The sequence below is a fragment of the Eumetopias jubatus genome, unplaced genomic scaffold (genome assembly GCF_037043125.1).
Source record: "Eumetopias jubatus isolate StellerSeaLion01/CBP00866 unplaced genomic scaffold, mEumJub1_p1.0 scaffold_2, whole genome shotgun sequence".
In the NCBI taxonomy this organism is placed as follows: domain Eukaryota; kingdom Metazoa; phylum Chordata; class Mammalia; order Carnivora; family Otariidae; genus Eumetopias; species Eumetopias jubatus.
The window spans coordinates 170,058,220-170,077,455 of NW_028274808.1; the positions used below are offsets into that span (position 1 = coordinate 170,058,220).

The 19,236-nt window shown below is 42.9% G+C and overlaps 1 protein-coding gene across 1 annotated transcript in view; it reads right to left on the bottom strand.

Moving 5' to 3' along the window:
* Positions 1 to 1,767: 1,767 nt before the first annotated feature.
* The window catches only part of KLB (klotho beta), a 33,826-nt gene continuing 16,357 nt past the window's right edge, over positions 1,768 to 19,236 (bottom strand). Inside the window, exons 2-5 of the mRNA XM_028088395.2 lie at positions 15,564 to 16,074; positions 12,220 to 12,488; positions 5,259 to 6,402; positions 1,768 to 2,132 (exon numbers count right to left, since the gene is read on the bottom strand). Coding sequence (XP_027944196.1) covers positions 1,768 to 2,132; positions 5,259 to 6,402; positions 12,220 to 12,488; positions 15,564 to 16,074 — 2,289 coding nt within the window. The remainder of the gene's footprint in view (positions 2,133 to 5,258; positions 6,403 to 12,219; positions 12,489 to 15,563; positions 16,075 to 19,236) is intronic.

Consider the following 19,236-nt stretch of genomic DNA (forward strand, 5'->3'; position numbering starts at 1 on the left):
AAGATGTTGGATATTAAAGAGAAGCTAAAAAGTTGGTAATAAGTTGTTCAACTGAAAATTCCTATAAGAATATTCACTGAAACTTGGGGGTCAGTGAATCCATGCGGCACAAAGAACAAAAACCCAGCCAAGTGGTGGTTTTAAATGAGTCTTCCCACATAGTTAACATTAAAACAACCAGTTGTAATTGTGGATAGCCTTAGGCCAACTATGTGAGTTTTCAGAGGAAATAAAATTTACTTGAAAAGATAAAAAGCATCTAAAAACCACCAAAGCTGGGAGAGTGGATACAGTGGGGGCAAAGAGAATAGAAAACCACAATTACTGTTTGAATTTGGCCAGCCAAAAAGCAAACTGATTACCCATCATTTTTGCATTTACTTGACCAATTATGTTATCTCATTACAGTATCTTTGAAACTTCCTATTAGAATCTCCATTACCTACAAACTTTGGCTTCTGACATATAGACCTGAAAAGCAAATCACAATTGACTTCATTTAGGGTAGTTTCCTACCAAGGTCTTTTGAACAAAAAAAACCTTTCCTTTGACTCAGTAAATTCTTGGAGAGTGTGGACAGTGATTAGCTACTATGTGAAATGGGTGATTATTTAAATGTTGACTAACCTAAAGATGGGTATGAATGGGTTTACATTCAGGTTTTTTTCCTCTAAAATTTAGAATACACTGAATGAATCTTACAAGAGTTCAAAAAAGTCAACCTCCTAGTTCAGATTTAAGAATCCCAGCTTCAAAAGACACAGTGGAAAAAGTTTTAACTCCTTCAGACCATCAACAGTCTGAATTGTATCCAAAGAGGCACAGTTGCAAGGTCAAGATAGAGCTGCATTCTATACCTTTTTGAGAGGTCCCTGTATATACATGGTGTCAGAACAGTGGAGCTCCACAGGAGACAGCAAGTCTTACGGAATAATATGATCCTCTGATGACTTGGTAATAAACTTTACATCATTTTAGGATATTTAGCTTTCCTAAGTATGTAAGATCCTTGTTGCCTCACAATCCAAGTGAGGAAGAATGCTGTCAATTTGTCTAAAGAGGAATTTGCTGTACTGTGAGGCTGAGTGACTGCTGTCTCCACAGGCAGTTGGGTCTAGCTCTTTTAATCAGTCCTGTGATCTTTCCATGAGTCGAGTTATGGAAGTTCTGTTTTTAAATCAGATCTGATACAAGGAGGGACCTCACAAAATACCATGTTTTATAAGTGATGGTTTTTATTTCTATTGAGAAAAACTAGGATCTATGTGCTTAAGAGTCTATGCTGGAGCTGATGATGAACAAGCATTACTTATGTATTTTCTAAAGGGGGAAAGCATCTTGTTAGAAGTGACAGAATAATCACTATCCAGTGTTAAGAGTTTTAAATTTCTGCTGTGGAGTCTAGCAAAAGTTACACTTTTTTTCTAAGTAATTTGTTATAAGTAGCTATTGGTATTTATAGAAGAAAGAAGAATGATGGGTAACAGTTCATTAAACTTGAAGCAGTGTATCAGATAATACTCATAGTTTACTGTCTAGGTAAAGCCTTTATCTTCAGATCCAAGAACTGAATTCAGTGATGTGAATACCTAATGGAAAATTCATTTGGACTACACAGCAGAGACCTTGATTGTCATCACCTTGGTTACCACTAGTATTTCAAATTGTCTTCTATAAGTTACCAGTATATGGACCTGGAGTGATTTTTTAGACTTTCTATCATGCAGACAGAAATAGGATCAGTTTCACTAAGAACTTTGTGTGGCCTTACTTTAATGGTATGTGTTGTAAGTTCTTTGCTTTCCAAATTTTTCTTCTCTTTCGCTTATGAAAAATGGTAATTGATAAAAGTAGAACCAGGGTGGAGAAGAAGCAACAACCAAAGAATATCAATGGTTTCTTTTGCACAAGAAATAAGCAGACCATGCACTCTGTGTTTCTTTGAGTCTGACTGCACCTAGGACTCGTGTTCTCAGAAGGGAAGCCGCTGTTGCTGATCAGTTTGTTGTAAAGCTGAACTGAGGATTTAGCTTTGAATTCAGATGTGAAGAATCCAAATCTGGGTTTAGATTTTTCTTCAGTCAGTTTGAATGCATAATAGCCTTTGATTTTGACTTTATCAATTAGGTGTGCTGAAAAATATCAGAAATGAACATTAATCACAAATGAACTACAAAATATCTGAGTAAGAATTTAGTTTCCGCTCAAATAAGCTAAACTCAAAGTAGCAATTGTCATTAAAGGGCTTTCTGACATTCTTTTATAATTGATAAAAATGTGAAAATATGTGTAATTAAGCTTAAAAATTTTTGAAGTAAAACTTTGATCCATAAATAATACAAAAACACCTGGGGGTGGGGGCAGGGCTTAAAAACAAATTTAAGAACTGGAGCCACGAAAGTGTAAAAGGACTTATTGTCATTGTGTTCATTTGGTCACAAGCAGAAAAATCTTGTCTATTTGGCCTGATTCCAGACCTCAGATGTGCTCTTGGTGCTGCCCAATAACCATACTTGGTTTCCCCTAGTCACTTGACTGATACACACCTCTCCTCAAACTGTCATCCTTGCTTTGAAGGGATGACTTTCTTACCTATTTCACTTAAAAACAAGTACTCAGAGGAGAACTCTCCAATTTCCCACCATCACTTCTATCCACCTACTACCATACTTCTGTTACTATGGATGACCTGTCCATGTTCCTGAAAGAGGCTGACTCTTCACCTATACACTAAGTTTATTCTCTCTTGTTTACTCAAGGACATCTCCATCTGTTCTCCTCTTCTCTCATGTATTTCCCCTCACTATTGAGTCATTTCCATATGAACATGCTATAACTTCTGATATCTTTTTTTTAAGATTTTATTTATTTACTTGACAGCACAAGCAGGGGAAGCAGCAGGCAGAGGGAGAGGGAGAAGCAGGCTCCCTGCTGAGCAGGGGGCCCAATGTGGGGCTCGATCCCAGGACCCTGCGATCATGACCTGAGCCGAAGGTAGCCGCTTAACAGACTGAGCCACTCAGGCGCCCCTAACTTCTGATATCTTAAGCAAAAAAAGCTCCCCTTGATTGCATTCTCTCCTCTAGTTATCTTTACAGCACTGTCTCCTATTCACTCTCACTGGTTTCTCATCTCTCTGACCTCTGAATATTGAAGTGTTTCAGGGCTCAGCCCTCTCTGCTTGCTCCCTTGTGATATCATCCAGCCTTATTGTTTCTAAATATTATTCTTGCCCCCCCCCCCTTTTTTGAGATTTTGTCAGAGCACACGCAGGGGGAGCTGCAGGCAGAGGGAGAGAAGCAGGTTTCCTGCCGAGCAAGGAGCCCCATGAGGGTCCTGAGCCAAAGGCATATGCTTAACCGAATGAGCCACTCAGGTGTCCCACCATTTTTGCTCTTAACTCCGAAATTTGTATCTCAGCCCCAGACCTCTCTGCTGAACCTGAGACTCCAGTTAGCCTATTTGACATCTCTAATTGGATGTCTAACAGACATCTCAAACAACCTGTGCAACACCAAACAACTCCAAAAATCTGTTCCACCAGTCTCCTCCGACCTGGTAAATGGCCACTCACCCTTTAGTTGCTCAAACCAAGACAGATTGTTTCTTCACTCCCCTCTCACAACCCCCATCCAATTCTGTTGACTTTACCTTCAGAATAAATCCCAATCCTAGCCTCTTCTCACCATCTCCACTTTTAATAACCTAAACCAGTCCCCCATTATTTCTTAGACTACTCCAACCCTCCCTGATTCTGTTCTTGCTCCTTTACAATGTATTCAAAAAGCTGCCAGAGTGATTCTTTTAAAGTGTGAGTTAGGTCATGTCCCCTTCTGTTTAAAACCTTCCATTGCCTGCCGATTTCAGAGTAAGAGCCACAGTTCTTACAATGGCTTACTAAGCCCTATCTGATCTGCTTCTATTTCCTTGACCTCATCTCTGATTACTTTCCCCCGTTGCTCATGCTTCCACCACTTCTACCTCCTTCCTGAACCTCAAACAGGCCAGGCATGCTCCCACATTAGGTTTTTTGCAATTGCTGTTCTCTCATCTGGAACATTTCACAGATAACTGCACAGGTTTGCTGTCTTGCTCCTCCAGGTCTTTGAAGACTTCCCCAACCACGGCTTAGAATTGTAACTACTCCTATACCCACTCCTGGTTACCCTCTTCTCTGCTGTTTTTTCTCCATAGAGCTATATATCTTATTTGTTGACTCTCATCCCACAAAAATACAGGCTTCATGAGGACAGTAATTTTTACTTTGTTCAGTGGTGATACAGTGCCCGGAACAGTTTCTGCCTATATTAGGTGCTTAGTAAATAAGTATATTTCAGGGATCTTTTTGTTGCTTCAACAAATCTATTATGAACATTTAAAAATATTTTTAAAATGATACGCAATACTGCAAAGATTATGTAAGATACTCTCAAACACTGTTGTTTGCTTCCATCAAAATAGATAAAATAGAGGAATTTTTAAAAAGTGTTAAAAAATTACAGCTTGCTTGGGGAGGGGGATGAAAACCGCTGTTTGTAACATATGACCCAATAATTCCATAGTGGGCAGTCCTTCTTAGGAAGATAATCAGAAATGAAGACAAAGATTTATATCCAAAGGTACTTGCTTCTTAGTATTAAAAACCCCATGTCAAACAGAGAAATGCTTACATGCATAAAGATATGTCTATATGATGGGATATTAAGCAACCATTAAAATGATATTAAGGCGGGGCGCCTGGGTGGTTCAGTCGGTCAAGCATCTGCCTTCGGCTCCAGTCATGATCCCAGGGTCCTGAGATCGAGCCCCACACCCCCCCCCACCCGCTCAGCGGGGAGTCTGCTTCTCCTTTTCTCTTTCCCTTTGCCTCTCCCCCTGCTCATGCTCGCTCTCTCTCCCTCAAATAAAGAAAATCTTTTAAAAAAAATTAAGGTAATTTTAGTGAGGTGGAACACTAACAATGTGATATTAGAAAAAAATTGGATACAAAATTTTCACTTGTACTAAAACTGTCTAGCACACATGCTGGGAGTAAATAATCCAAAATACCAACAGTGCTTAATTGGGGGAGCTCACCTGGGCCTCAGGTGATTTGTTTTTGTTTTGTGTTTTTTTGATTTTTTAAAAATACTTTTCTAAACTTGCCAAATTTTCCCTAATGAGCTGGCACTGTCACTAACGCACCATCTCCCCTCATTCTTTCGTTCACCTGAGCTGGTAACGTCATTTCACACTATGTGATACGGCCCGAACCTCACCTTTCAAAGCCTCCTGAATGTATTTCTCTAAGTAGTATTTTCTGAGTTCATCATTTTCCAGAGACTGGTCATCGATGCCACTGGCCGTGATGTAAACATCCACGTCTCCATAGTTCTTCTGGATCCACCTCAGCACCTTGCGCTCCCCCCAAGGCAGGACAGCCAGGCGGCTGGGGGAGCTCAGGCAGGTGATGTCCTGCAGGAACTGGACGTCCCTGTCGGCGTCATAGCGGCTGCCGTTCTGGCGCGCGTGCATCACGAACCGGGTGGTGAAGTGGTTCAGCGCGTAGAAGTCGGCCGCGCCCTTGACCAGCCTCCTCTCCTCCTCGGTGAACCGAGGCAGGGTGGAGCGCGAGAGCCCCTGCCTGTTCTTGAGCGCGATGTACTCCCTCATGGCCAACGGGTAGTCCCCGGTCTTGAAGAGGGGCTCTGCGAACCAGGCGATTTCGAACTGGAGGAAGCGCTCGGCCGCCTGCCAGTGCGAGTCGGCGTAGGGGTTGGCGGGTTCGGCCCAATCCGAGTGCAAAGACAGCGACACGGCCCCGCGCTGCACAGGCCTGAACTGCCTGTCGTAGAGGCGCCAGACCAGCGCGTGGGCGATCAGCAGGTTGTGCGCTGCCCGGTAGGTGTCGTTACCAGCGTGGCTGTAGATGTCACTCAGCCGGTTGGGCTCATTGATGGTGATCCAGAGCTTCACCAGGTCCCCCAGCTCCTGGAAGCACAGCCCAGCGTAGTCCTGGAAGGCCTGGGCTGTGGATGGGTTCAGCCATCCCCCGCCGTGCAGCAGGGGCGTGGGGAGGCCCAGGTGGGCGTGGGTCGGATAGTACAAGGTGACCATTGGGGAGATGTTGAGCTTTAGCCCCTCACTGACCACACACCTGTAGTACCTCAGAGCTTGTCGGTTAACCACGGACAGGTTGCCGGTGGGGAGGATTGAGGGCCAGTCCAGAGCAAACCTGTAGTGAGTGACTTTCAGTCTTGCCAACATCTCCAGTTGTCTCTTGATGCTGACAAAGTCCGTGCATTGAGCGGGCCGTGTTTTCAGCCTCACCCCTTCCACTCGGCGCAGCAGTCTGTTGCCTGTCACATTCCACACGTACAGGTGAGGGTCACTGAACTGTGGGGAGGAAGCCACCACCTTGGGCTGTGCAAAACAAGCACATTCAAGATTTTATTTATTTATTTGTCAGAGAGAGTGGGAGGGGGAGAGAGAGAGAGAGAGGGAGCACAAGCGGGGGAGGGGCAGAGGGAGAAGCAGACTCCCCGCTGAGCAGGGAGCCCTATGCAGGACTGGATCCCAGGACCCTGGGATCATGACCTGAGTGGCGGCAGACGCTTAACCAACTGAGCCACCCAGGCGTCTGGAAAAACAAGGCCATTCAAGTAAAGCACACCCGGCAGACAGGCCCTTGGCAGGCATCCTCTAAGAGAAAGAAGGGCCCCGTGCTATTTTGCCTCTTCCTGACAATAGAGAAAATAAACGAGGCATGTAGCCTTCATAACGACCTGCATGTTCTTGCAGTTCTCCTGGTGATACCATAGAAGAGGCCTGCGGGATGAGCCTCCCTTCTAGCTCTTGAAATCTCCCAGGGAGACCAGAAAACAGGGAAGGAACCACACCCAGGGCTTGGCTTCGAAGACAAGTTGTTTTTCAGAAACCCCTGAGAAACAGTTTTCTAGTTCGTTTGTCCTAAAAACAAGTTACATAGTGGGGTCTCACATGATACTGTTCAAAAGCATCAGGAAATTTGGCTTGGTACCCTCAGTTAAAAGGAATCATGAAAGCTGGACCTTCCAAACCCTGCCATAACTTGACTGCAAAGTTAAAATTCTAGTTGTAGGGGATTTCACTGAGACCAGGACTCGGAGTTAGAGGTGGCTGGTTGACCCAGCCACAGTTCCTAAAAAAGACCATTGGGAATGGCGTAGTGAATGACCTCTTGCATTTGCTGAATGCAACTCTCTAACACCTTATATTTGAGAAGTCCAAGTGATACCACATGTGCATCATTATGTTGCCCCCACCCACGGGCCTATGAGAACACCGAATTTCTTCATCCAATAGGACGATACCGAACACCCTCTTTATGCAAGATACTTGGATTATGACTGGTAAAAACAGTAAACTATCCCCCAGGATCTCCCAAATTGACTCTTGGATCTGATGGTGTGTCATACCCTGCCCCCCACTAAGGAGCTAATCCTTGACTCTTGTCCTCATTCCACCCCTTTGAAACTCGGGCTTGGCAACTCTGTCTAGTGACAGAGCAATCTCACCCACCTCACAGGTGTGTTGTGATGAGTCAATGACTCTGGGAAAGCGCTCTGTCAATTCTAAAGCAATCTACAAACATAAGGTAGTCATGACTTGGGCTTAGTTTTCCGTGGTTATGGTAATTGCCTGCTAGGCCCTTGAGTCTAAATTAAAACAGAAAAGGGCTTAAGAAAAAACATTTCCAGATTCAACATTAATAAGAGAAAATAAAAGTTCTGTACTTGTTTTAAAGTACCTTTTCTTCCTATGGCTAAATTTAAATGCACCTGGAAAAAAATGACAATTAACCTTTGGTAAATATGTTCCCTCTAATTGTTTTCTCGTGTGTCATCCTTCATAGTCCAATTACAAAACCATATCACTGCCCACTTACCATCTGCCAACCAGTTATCTAGAACATTAAACTGAGAGAACATTGATCATGTGAGCATGAAGTTAGATCTGCATATAATTGAGTAAAATCCTTCTAGCTTAGATTGACAATCTCAGTGTTTTGAAACCTCAGAGCATCTTAATACTGAAAGGGTGTTTACAAAGAGCAATCTTGCTATGAGGTAAGACAAGATCAAATGAAAATCTGTCTTTTAAAAACCTCCAACAACAAAAGAAAACAAAAAAACCTCCAACAAGCATTCGGTTTAGCAAGTGGGTGTGATTAATCTGCTAAGAGAGCTAGTTGGAGGTGGTGAACCATGATCTCAACCCTAGTTCCTGAGAACTTAGTTCTAAAATTCTGTTCCCCGCTAAGAGGATCCTGGACTCCTTGGAGAAATGGCTTTTTCCATTCTGGGGAAGGAAAAAAATGAGGTGATGCTGGTACATCTTATGCCAGAAAAGTAAGGATGCGCTTAAAAACTGAAAAGGAAATGTCAAAAAGACACAGGAGCAGTTTGAAGGAGTCCCATCGGCCACCTTTGCGATAATCTGAGCATCAAAAGGACTAATGAAACAATGACAGTAATGAATTATAATGCATTGAAATTAAGAGAATTACCTGATATATGTAGAAGGAATAATATAATTAGAAATTCACCGTTTTGCAATCTACAAAATAATAGTTCAGGTAAAGTTAATGAATCAATATTAAGACCACTAGTGACGTGTTGGGAAGCAGGATATGTATACGGATGGTCTCAAAGTGTCACCAGCACATTACTTCTTTTTTTTTTTTTAAAGATTTTATTTATTTGACAGAGAGAGACATAGCGAGAGAAGGAACACAAGCAGCAGGAGTGGGAGAGGGAGAAGCAGGCTTCCCGCTGAGCAGGGAGCCCGATGCGGGGCTCGATGTGGGGCTCGATCCCAGGACCCTGGGATCATGACCCGAGCCGAAGGCAGACGCTTAACGACTGAGCCACCCAGGCGCCCAGCACATTACTTCTTAATTACAAATGGAAAAGGTACGTTCCAATTAAGAGATCTTGCAAATGCTACCTTAATCAAGAACTGTGGTAACTACTACTTCAACACATTAACATCTGCCATAATGAAACAATGACATCATGTGCTTCCTGATGCGATATATTGGGAAATACACAACCTCATCGAATCCAATAAAGAAACAAAGAAATCCAGAACATGAGACATTCTACAATCAATTGGTCTGGGCTCTTCAAATATGCCAATACTATGAATTTGGGGGAATTATTCTGAGTTAAAGGAGGCTAAAGATGAAGGACAACCAGTGTGTCATCTTGTTTGTATTCTTGATCTAAAATTTTTTTAAATCTATAAAGGACATTTTGGAAGCATTTAGGATAATTTGAATATGGAATGTATGTTAGATGATATGAAATCAATATTAAATATTATGGGAATGATAATTTAATAATGATATAGGAGAATGTCCTTATTTTTCGGAGACACATTTGAGTAGAAATATTTTGGAGTGAAGTGTAATAATGTCTGCAACTTTTCACTGGTTTATAAAAGAGAGATAAAGCAAATGTGGCAAAATGTTAACAATTGGTCAGTCTCGATGAAGGGAATATGGGTGTTTATTGTACGAGTCTGAAACTCATCAAAACAAAATGTTAGAGGAGAAAAGAATACTGAGAGGTTGGGGGGAAGTAAGATAGGCATGTTTGTAGGTAGGCACACCAATATTTTTAAAGTGTTACTTTCATTTTGTCAGTCTTCCTATAGAGGACATCTAGTTTTTTGGCATCTATTCATACATCCTCTGGCTGATTTTTTCAAAAAGCACTCTAATTTTCCTTGACAAATAATTCATCCTCACTCTCAGTCCAAGGTCAAGGGAAGCTGATGCCTCACTGGGCTCCGGGAGAAAGCATGAAACTCAGAACTTGTTGATCACAGAATTGCTCCCCCCTGACCCAAGTGATTCACTCCTGCTCCTCAGAGTAGGGATAGGGTCCCCCCATGGGGTAGACATTCGCAGTGTCAGTCACTGGGGCACAAATAGGTCTTCAGATGAAGTAGAAACTTACAGGTTGGGTCATGTACAGGCAGGAACTCTTATCTCTCCTAGGATCTTTCTTTTCTGGGTGTGGAATTAAAGAAAATATAAACCCATTTAAAGCGGTATGTGCATCATTATGTTGCCCCCACCCATGGGCCTATGAGAACACCGAATTTCTTCATCCAATAGGACAATAAACAAACACCCTCTTTATGCAAGATACTTGGATTATGACTGGTAAAAACAGTAAACTATTTAAAGTGGTAGGGAAAAGATGGCCTGCCTTTGCCATGTGGAGGAGATAGGAACTGGGTAAGTAGTCGGCTCTACAGGGGACACAAGTTGAAGATGAATCAGTTCTGTATTTAGGTTACTCTGTATCCTTTCCACCGTTATTATCTCTGAGCCTTTACTAAATCATGTTTAAGTATCAACAGAGATTGAGATTCATGACCCGTGAACTGTGTTTACTCATAGTTTGAGCCCTTTTGTCTGGTCCATCCCTTGTAGATCTTACTGTCTTTCCATATGCTTCTAGAATACAGGCCATAATGTGGAATTGTGAGGTCTTATCATGGTGTCAGGAAATGGACAGATCTGGGTACCCTGAACAAATTAGAAAACCTCCCTAAGCCTCAGTTTCCTTGCTTGTAAAATGAGGGTTTTAAGATTTAGGAGAGAGAATATGCATTGTATACAACAGCTATATGCTTGGCACATAATAAGGGCTTAAAAAATTAGTTGCCATTATTTTGAAAAGAGCACTGTAAATACAGGGGCTTGCAGGCTGCCTGTTACAGTCTTGCCACTATCGATGTTACCTTGGACAAGTCACTTAGGTCTCAATTATGAACGGATGGGTCTCATTTTCCTAATCTGTAAAACGGAGGATTTGGAACAGGAGGTCTCTAACAGCCCATCTGGCTCTAAAAGTTGACCTTAACAACTTCACTTTGCATGGTACATGGCTGGTGCTCAGTTGGTTCGTAGCTGACGCTGCCCTAGTGAGGCACACAGCAGGGAGCAAAGCCTCAAACATCTCCACCCTTAGGTGTAGAAAGCTTGCGTTCTAGTAAGGGGAAAACACGATCAATAAGAAAAATCCGTAAAGCAGTTACCAGGGGCTGGGGCTGGGGCAAATGGGAAGATAGTGGACAAAGGGCACAAACTTCCAGTGATAAAATTAAGTTCTGAGGATCAGATGTACAGCATGGTGATTAGCTAATGATACAGTATTACACACTTTAACGTTGCTAAGAGAATAGATCTTAAATGTTCTCACCGCAGAAAGAAATGGGAATTTTGTTATGGTGGTAATCGTTTTGCAATATATAAACGTATCAAGTCACCATGTTGTCCACCTTAAACTTACACAATGTTCTATGTCAATTATCTCTCAATAAAGCTAGAGAAAAAAAGAAAAATGTGTAAAGTACATAGTGGTATATTAGCTAGTGATGAATAGGATATATGGCGGGAAAAAAGGAAGAAAGGAGAATGAGAGGATTGTGATTCTTTTTTTTTTTTTTAAAGATATGTATCAGGTCACCTTTATTATTTTTGGGGGGGATTTTATTTATTTATTTGAGACAGAAATAGCCAGAGAGAGAGAGAGCACACAAGCGGGGAGGAGAGGGAGAAGCAGGCTCCCCGCTGAACAGAGAGCCCAATGAGGGACTCGATCCCAGGACCCTGGGATTATGACCTGATCTGAATGCAGACGCTTAACCGACTGAGCCACCCAGGCGCCCGAAGGTTGTGATTCTTTTTTGGAGTGGAGAGAAGCCTTACCGAGAAGGTGGCATTTAAGGAAGTAATGTGATGAAGGTGACGAATGAGCATGGGAGACCCCACAAGGATATGGAGATCTCATAAAGCAAATTATTCAAACCTATCAAATAACAGGAACCACTTAAATCAAGGGCCACTAATAATTGGCTTTTGGCAAAACAAAATCTATAAAAACAATTTTATAATTTTGATGCTACTGACCAAATGCCTCTTTCAAAAAGGACTGTAAGTTTCCTCTAGACCGTATACTTCTTGAGGGCAGGCTCTCATCTCAGAACTCAGGATAAGTTCTGGCACATGAGAGGCTCCGGGTAAGCACTAATTCTCATCTTTCTTCCTCTTTCCCCAACTCCCCTCCAGAACCTCCAAGTAATCATATTTGCTCTTGTCTGACAGCTGTCATTGAGTCCATGAAATAAAATACTACGTCCTGTCTGCACCGGTTTATAGTTACTTTGTAAGCAGTCACTCACCTTAAGGACAGACTCGGTGACGCCCCACGAGAAGTCGCAGGGAAACTGACCCCGCACATCCGGGGTGGACTCTTTGAAAGTAAAACCATTTTCCTGGATGATCTGTTTATAGTAATGTGCTGAAGACTTGGGCTTTCTTTCTTTTTGCTTACTATTCAAATCCACGTAAAATAATCCTCGGCGAGTGGTGTAAGCATCCTGCCATTCAAAGCCATCCAGGAGGGACCAGGCAGTGTAGCCAAACACTTGTATTCCATCCAGCCTTATAGCTGCACAGAGGAAGAAAAGCAGAGATGTTCACTCTGGTTCGTGTTTTTGATTCGCGAACAATCTGCCAGGGGACGTGTTGCCAGGAACATATGGTGAAACTGGCTTTTCTCCTCATTTGCAGGCTCGTGATGTACAATAGAAAATTCATGTTGATACTTGAAAAATGACAGTTATTTTCATCTGAGATGGTCCTCCCCCTTACCCGCAACAGGGGAAAGACGCAGTTCAAGGATCCAATTTCAAATATTCCTGAGAATATTAGGGGGCAATCTGTGCCAGAAGGCATAGGAATCCCTAGAACCCTCTAGGACCCAGGCAGAGGTCTGCTCTTGACCAAGAGTGTCTCATTTCAAGCTTGGGTTAGGTCCCATTTGTGGAGAACTATCTTCTATGAAACTACCCTTTAAGGACTGAAAAATCAGCTTTGAGAATGAACAAAAGTGAATGTACATATAAGGAGGAGAAACAAGTACAGTACTGTGGGAGAACGGGCTGGCTGAGGGGCAGGGGCAGGAGGCCGCTATTTTCCTGGGATGGTGCTACTGGACAAGTTTCGGAGCAGAAAAGGTTGGAAAAGATCTCTCAGGACTTTTCTAGCATTAAAAACCCTGATTCGGTAACTTTTTTTCTTTTAAGATTTTTTTTTTTAAGTTATCTCTATATCCAATGTGGGGTTCGAACTTACAACCCCACGATCAAGGGTCACGTGCTCTGCCGATGGAGCCAGCCAGGCGCCCCTGATTCAATAACTTTGAGGAATCGGGTAAAAATGAAATATGGAAATCAATAGCAGCAATAAAAGCACTAAGTCCCCAAATCAACCACAAACTATTTTTCTTCTCTTAAAAGCTTTCATTTCTCTCACAGCAATGCCTCATTTCTGCATTTTTGGCTTTTTGTCACTGATGGTCTTTTCCTAAAAGGTGGAGAATCCATCCGAAGAGATTCTAGGGAGAAAAGTATGTTTCAGTAGGCCCTGCTTCTAGTGCTTTTGGTGTTGTAGGGCCCTCAGGGGAGAGGGAATGGTGACACCCAGGGAATGGATACCCCTTCTGCCCGACTGCATGGTATTTGGCTCAGGCTCTGTAGGCTGGGCCCTTTGCTCTGGAGGCCCCCAATATGCACCTGGCCATGGCTGGGTGCGGCTCTGTTCCATGCTGCTCCTTCCCACAGTTTAGGGGCAACAAGATCTTACTCTTCCGGAGGACCCTCCCTGAAGGCTCTCCTGCAGAACCTGCCTTTCCTCTAGGCTTGTGACTTCTAAATTTTAATTAAGTAGTTAATTAATTAATTAGTTTGTTTATTTATTTTTAGTTTTTTTTTAAAGATTTTATTTATTTATTTGAGAGAGAGAGAGAGAGAGAAACAGCATGAGAGGGGAGAGGGTCAGAGGGAGAAGCCGACTCCCCGCTGAGCCGGGAGCCCGATGCGGGGCTCCATCCCAGGACTCCGGGATCATGACCTGAGCCAAAGGCAGTCACTTAACCAACTGAGCCACCTAGGGACCCCTAGTTTATTTATTTTTAAGTAAACTCTATCCCCAACATGGGACTGGAACTCAGCACCCGAAGATCAAGAGCTGCATGCTCAGGGGCGCCCGGGTGGCTCAGTCTGTTAAGCGTTCAACTCTTGGTTTTGGCTCAGGTCATGATCTCGGGGTCCTGAGATCGAGCCCCGTGAGAGGCTCTGTGCTCAGTGCAGCGTCTGCTTGTTCCTCTCCCTCTGCTCTGACCCCAGTTACGTGGGCTCTCTCTCTCTCATAAATAAAATCTTAAAAAAAAAATAGTTGTGACTTCTAAAGAAAGCTACAAACTTTTAGAAAGTTCTGCTGAGAATTTCTTTATATTTGGTGAAATGGAGCCCAATTCTGCAGGGGACAGACCCATCACAATTTGGGCTTGTCTATGGCTCCATTATTTCAATCAGCCACCTGTAGATGTCACTACTTGAGTAGTGGAAAAGGAATGAGGGGATTAGTAGGGGTCAGAGGAATATCCAGGAGCAATAGAAATTACTCAGCTTTGCCATTCATGGCTCATTCTTTGTCTTCAGAACTTTTCACCGTTCAGTCATGTAATAGAATAAAAAGAGCACGATTTCTTTTTTTTTAAATTTTATTTATTTATTTATTTATTTGAGATAGAGATCAAGTGGGGAGAGGGGCAGAGGAGAAGGGAGAAAGAGAGAAGCAGACTTCCCGCTGAGCACGGAGCCCGCCACAGGGCTCGAACCCACAACCCTGAGATCACAACCTGAGCCAAAATCGAGAGTGGGACACTCAACCGATTGAGCCACCCAGGTGCCCCTAAAAAGAGCACAATTTCAGGAAAACCTTCAATATCTTAGACTAAAGTACTACTAGAAAACTTTGGGACATATCTCTTGTAGCATATGTTTTTTTAAAAAGAATGATAGAGCATCAGGGCTCCTGGGTGGCTCAGTTGGTTAAGAGTCTGACTCTTGGTTTTGGCTCAAGTCATGATCTCAGGGTTGTGAGATGGAGCTCAGCATGGGGCTCTGTGCTCAGCACGGAATCCGCTTGAGAATCTCTCTCTCCCTCTCCCTCTGCCCCTCCCCCAGCTCTCTCTCTCTCTCAAATAAATAAATTTTAAAAATCTTTTTTTTTTAAGATTTTGTTTATTTATTTGACAGAGAGAGACACAGCGAGAGAGGGAACACAAGCAGGGGGAGTGGGAGAGGGAGAAGCAGGCTTCCCGCAGAGCAGGGAGCCCGATGGCGGGGCTCGATCCCAGGACCCTGGGATCATGACCTGAGCCAAAGGCAGACGCTTAACGACTGAGACACCCAGGCGCCCCTAAATTTTAAAAATCTTTAAAAAAATAAAAAGAAGAATGATATAGCACCTTGTTGCCAATTAAGGATGTGTATCTACAGTCTAGTATTATTTTATTGTCAAACTTTTATTTAAAAAGGACATGAGAGTAACACAAAAACTCTGTCAACATGGGTCAATGGGAAAGCCCAGCAACAATAATCATGTTTGAAGATGACTTTAAGTGTCCTATAGGATAAGTATTCAAAGGTTTAAAAACTTGAGCTAATGTGCAACCAACCTTGAAGAACCTGGATGAGGAAATTCTTCATCATGTAGATGGCTGTGGTATCTTCTGTTTTCACATGACTGTCTGTGAACCAGCCATTCTCAGCAATCAAGATCCGGGGGTTGTCATATTCCAGCTTAATCCAATTCAGCACTTCTCTTAAGCTGAGTGACACATTTTGTCCCATTTTAGCCATGGTGTTCTGGGGCTTGAAATTGTTGGGTCCAAAGGAAAAGGCAAAGAAATCAGCAGTGCCCCTCACGTCCTTCTTCTCTGCTTCAGAGAAAAGGGGTAGAATGGAGAGCAACTTCTTTTTCATCACCTCTGGATAGTCTCCATCCCCGTGGATAGGGTTGGCAAACCACCCAAGCACAGAAACCATGGATTGTTGACACTTGAGTATATCCATCATGTTTTCTGATCTGTTTGGCTCAATCCAATGGGATCCCAACGTGATTGACACCAAACCCTTCTGATGTGGGCGGAAATTTGTGTTGTAGTTATGCCAAACTTTCGAATGAGCCTAAGAAGAAGAAAATATTGTTAATCTTTCTTGTCCTTACTCACAAGGGTTGTAATTTTGGCTGGTAGAAGGTCTTTTCAGGGACAAATTAGTGATGCACAGGGTGATGCAGGGGAGAGCTGTCAGGGAACCCTGATGATCTCAAAGTCTGTTCTCCGTCTGCTTCTCTTATGCCTCCAACCTAAAGCCTTTCCTATAGGATTGCCAAGGGGCAGGCAGAGAACTCTGGTCCAAGCTCCATCTTCTCTTCTCCCTGGCTCCCTTCATGGGCCCTCTAGGGGCTGGGTGCCGGTGACATATTATGGGGATTGTAGAGTTTCTTCCCCTACATAAAAAGACAAAGCTCAGTGCTACAGAATCTCCTTTTAACCCTTAGAAGTCCAAGAGAATGCACTCTCAAAATCCTGTAAATGGATAATAGAGCCCATCTTCTAGGCCTGTGAAGATTGAATGAATTAATATATGCAAAGGACTTTAGAACAGGGTCTGGTACAGAGTAACTCCTCTATAAGCCATTATTATTACTACTATTACTATTATTTTTATAACGTATTATTAAGATAATGATTTTATTTTTATAACTATTCTTTTATAACCGTATTATTATTAATATAAGTTATTATTACTGTTATTATAAAAGGGTGGCAGGGACAACACAAAGTAGGAAAGAGCGTGGGTTTTGGGTTCAGCACTCTCGGGCTTGAAGTTCAAGTACTTACCGCGTGGCCTTAGACAAGGTTAAGACATGGTTATTCATTTAACCTTTCTGAAATCTCTTAGTATCTTCAGCTGTAAAATGAAGTTAATAAAAGTGCCCTTTGTAAAGTTGTTAGATGTGATGCTAACGTATATATTAAATATGTAGCATACCATAAGGCATGTAGGAGGTACTGCTCAAAGATGCATGTTACTAACTATTGGTCCTCCCAGAATTTACATTTCCAGTTGAGCTTTCTGATAACAGAGCCTCATGATGGGTTTCCAGTCTGCTAATAGATCCTCACTGAGCGCTTACTTAATGCTTGGTTTGCCCTGCCCCGAGAGGCTGAAATAAACGGCATGGGAATGTGCCTTCAGGAGCCAATCATCTTATTGAGAAAATAAGACTGAATGTGCAAAAGAAAACATATAAAATGGCATAAAATAGGTCATTAAGTGACAAAATCATTAAAAGTTTGGTAAAGAACCACGAGCTGTATCAGGAGGAGCAAATATCAAGGCCTACAATTAAGGACTCTTGGCCAGTTAATGCTCAAGGTCACTTTGTGACCCGGGCAGCCTTAGAATTGTCCTTTATCTGTGTGACAGCATCTCTTCCCCTCAGACTTGCTTGCCTCCTGATGTCTCTTCCCAGGTGTCCCAATTTTTCCTCTGTTTGGGTGTTTCTAAAACAAGTGCACAAACCCTTACTATTTTTAACCCACAATATCTGCTTTTCTGTTCTGCTCCTTAGCTTGTCTTTTGCTCATTAGAGGTATTTTATATTGGGTCGAACGATCTGAAATGCATTTTTGTAGACCAAAATTAGTCAAATCTGAGCAATGGTTCAACCTAATAGGTCCTGGGGCACCTGGGTGGCTCAGTTGGTTGAGCGTCCGAAGCTTGATTTCAGCTCAGGTCATGATATTGGGCTCCTGGGATGGAGCCTCACAACCAGCTTCCTGCTCTGGGAGTTGGCTTGTCTCCCTCTCCCTCTGCCTCTACCCCTGCTCCTGTGTGTACACGCGTGCGCTCTCTCTCTCAAATAAACAAATAAATCTTAAAAAAAAAATAACCTAATAGGTTCTGTGGACACTGATAGTGTTCCATAAATTGGGTTAGGATGGGGAGAGATAGGTGTTAACCTAGGAGGTAAGAATTCCAGGACTGATGCCTCCTTGCTTTATGCAAGAATAGCTCATTTAAATCCCCCACTGGAACCTGAGTTCCAGCTTCTGGAAGGAATCACAGGGGAGCCTGGGACAGAGTTCATCTGAAGTGGTCTTAGTTGCTCCTTCTGGGTTTTTGTGGGGCTGGAATCACAATAGAAAGACTTGAGAACTGCTTCTTTTTTTTTTTTTTTTTCTGATTTGATACCAAAGCAATCACGCATGACTAGAATTCAAAGGCAGCATTCTTAGAGCTCTCTTCCGTCCCTTAATCCCTTGCTCTCCTCAGTAATTTCATTCACAAGACCCACAGCGAACAGTACACCTCTTTAGGGCTGTTGTGCACTCTGATGTGTAAACCGTAAAGCACTGAACACGCAAGATTCCAAGTCACAAACTAGCTGCCTCGCAAATGCGATGTCCTCAGACACTAAAGAGAGAGATGGAATCAGGGTGCATTTATCAAATCAGTCCTCATAGGAACAAAACAAGGAGAGGGCAGTTTCTTTAACATAGATGTTCTAAGGCCTAGTTCAGTGACTATATGAAAGTGATGTAAGCTGCAATAAAATCTTGGTTGCATCAGCATTGTAATGAGAACGAGGACCGCTTAGGAGACGACAGACACGTACATTTGCAATTCCCTTCCAAGCAAGTTTCCTGGAGATAGTATATATAGATACATATACATGTGTGTGGTCATGCCCCAAGGTGACCTTCGTATTCCACAGTGTCTCTTTCCCCTTTGCCGCTATTTGCATAGGCTATCAAGGCATCTAGGGTTATCTTTGCTCTGGACTGAAGACCGCTCTCTACTCTCATGTGGGGAATGTGGGGGAGGTGCTTTGTGTGGCACTTACGGTTATAACTTGATTCTGTTTGCCAAGTAAAAAGGTAAAAAGTATTGCTCCAAGATAGTGAGGTTTGACATAAATCGTGATGAAACAGAGATATATCTAGGTGTGTCCTTTGGTCTGACACTCATAAAGAAGGTCTACTGGGAAAACTAAAATGGGGCGCATGAGTTCTGCCTGGGCCCTGCAACCTTGCACAATAGTCCTTGTGCGATTTTCAAGGTTACCCTCTATCTTGTACAAGGCCATCTACCTTTGGAATGATTGATTTAAGGGAGCTTCAACCTTTGTTCTTTAGATTCAGTAGCTTAAAGGGGAAGTCAGCAGCTTTTTCTTTCTGAACCAGCTATCAGGGGCTGATGTCATTGAGAGACAGCCAGGGGCCGAATATCTCGTTCTGTTCCCTCCTCTAGTCTAACGTAGCAGCTTTCTTTGATGCC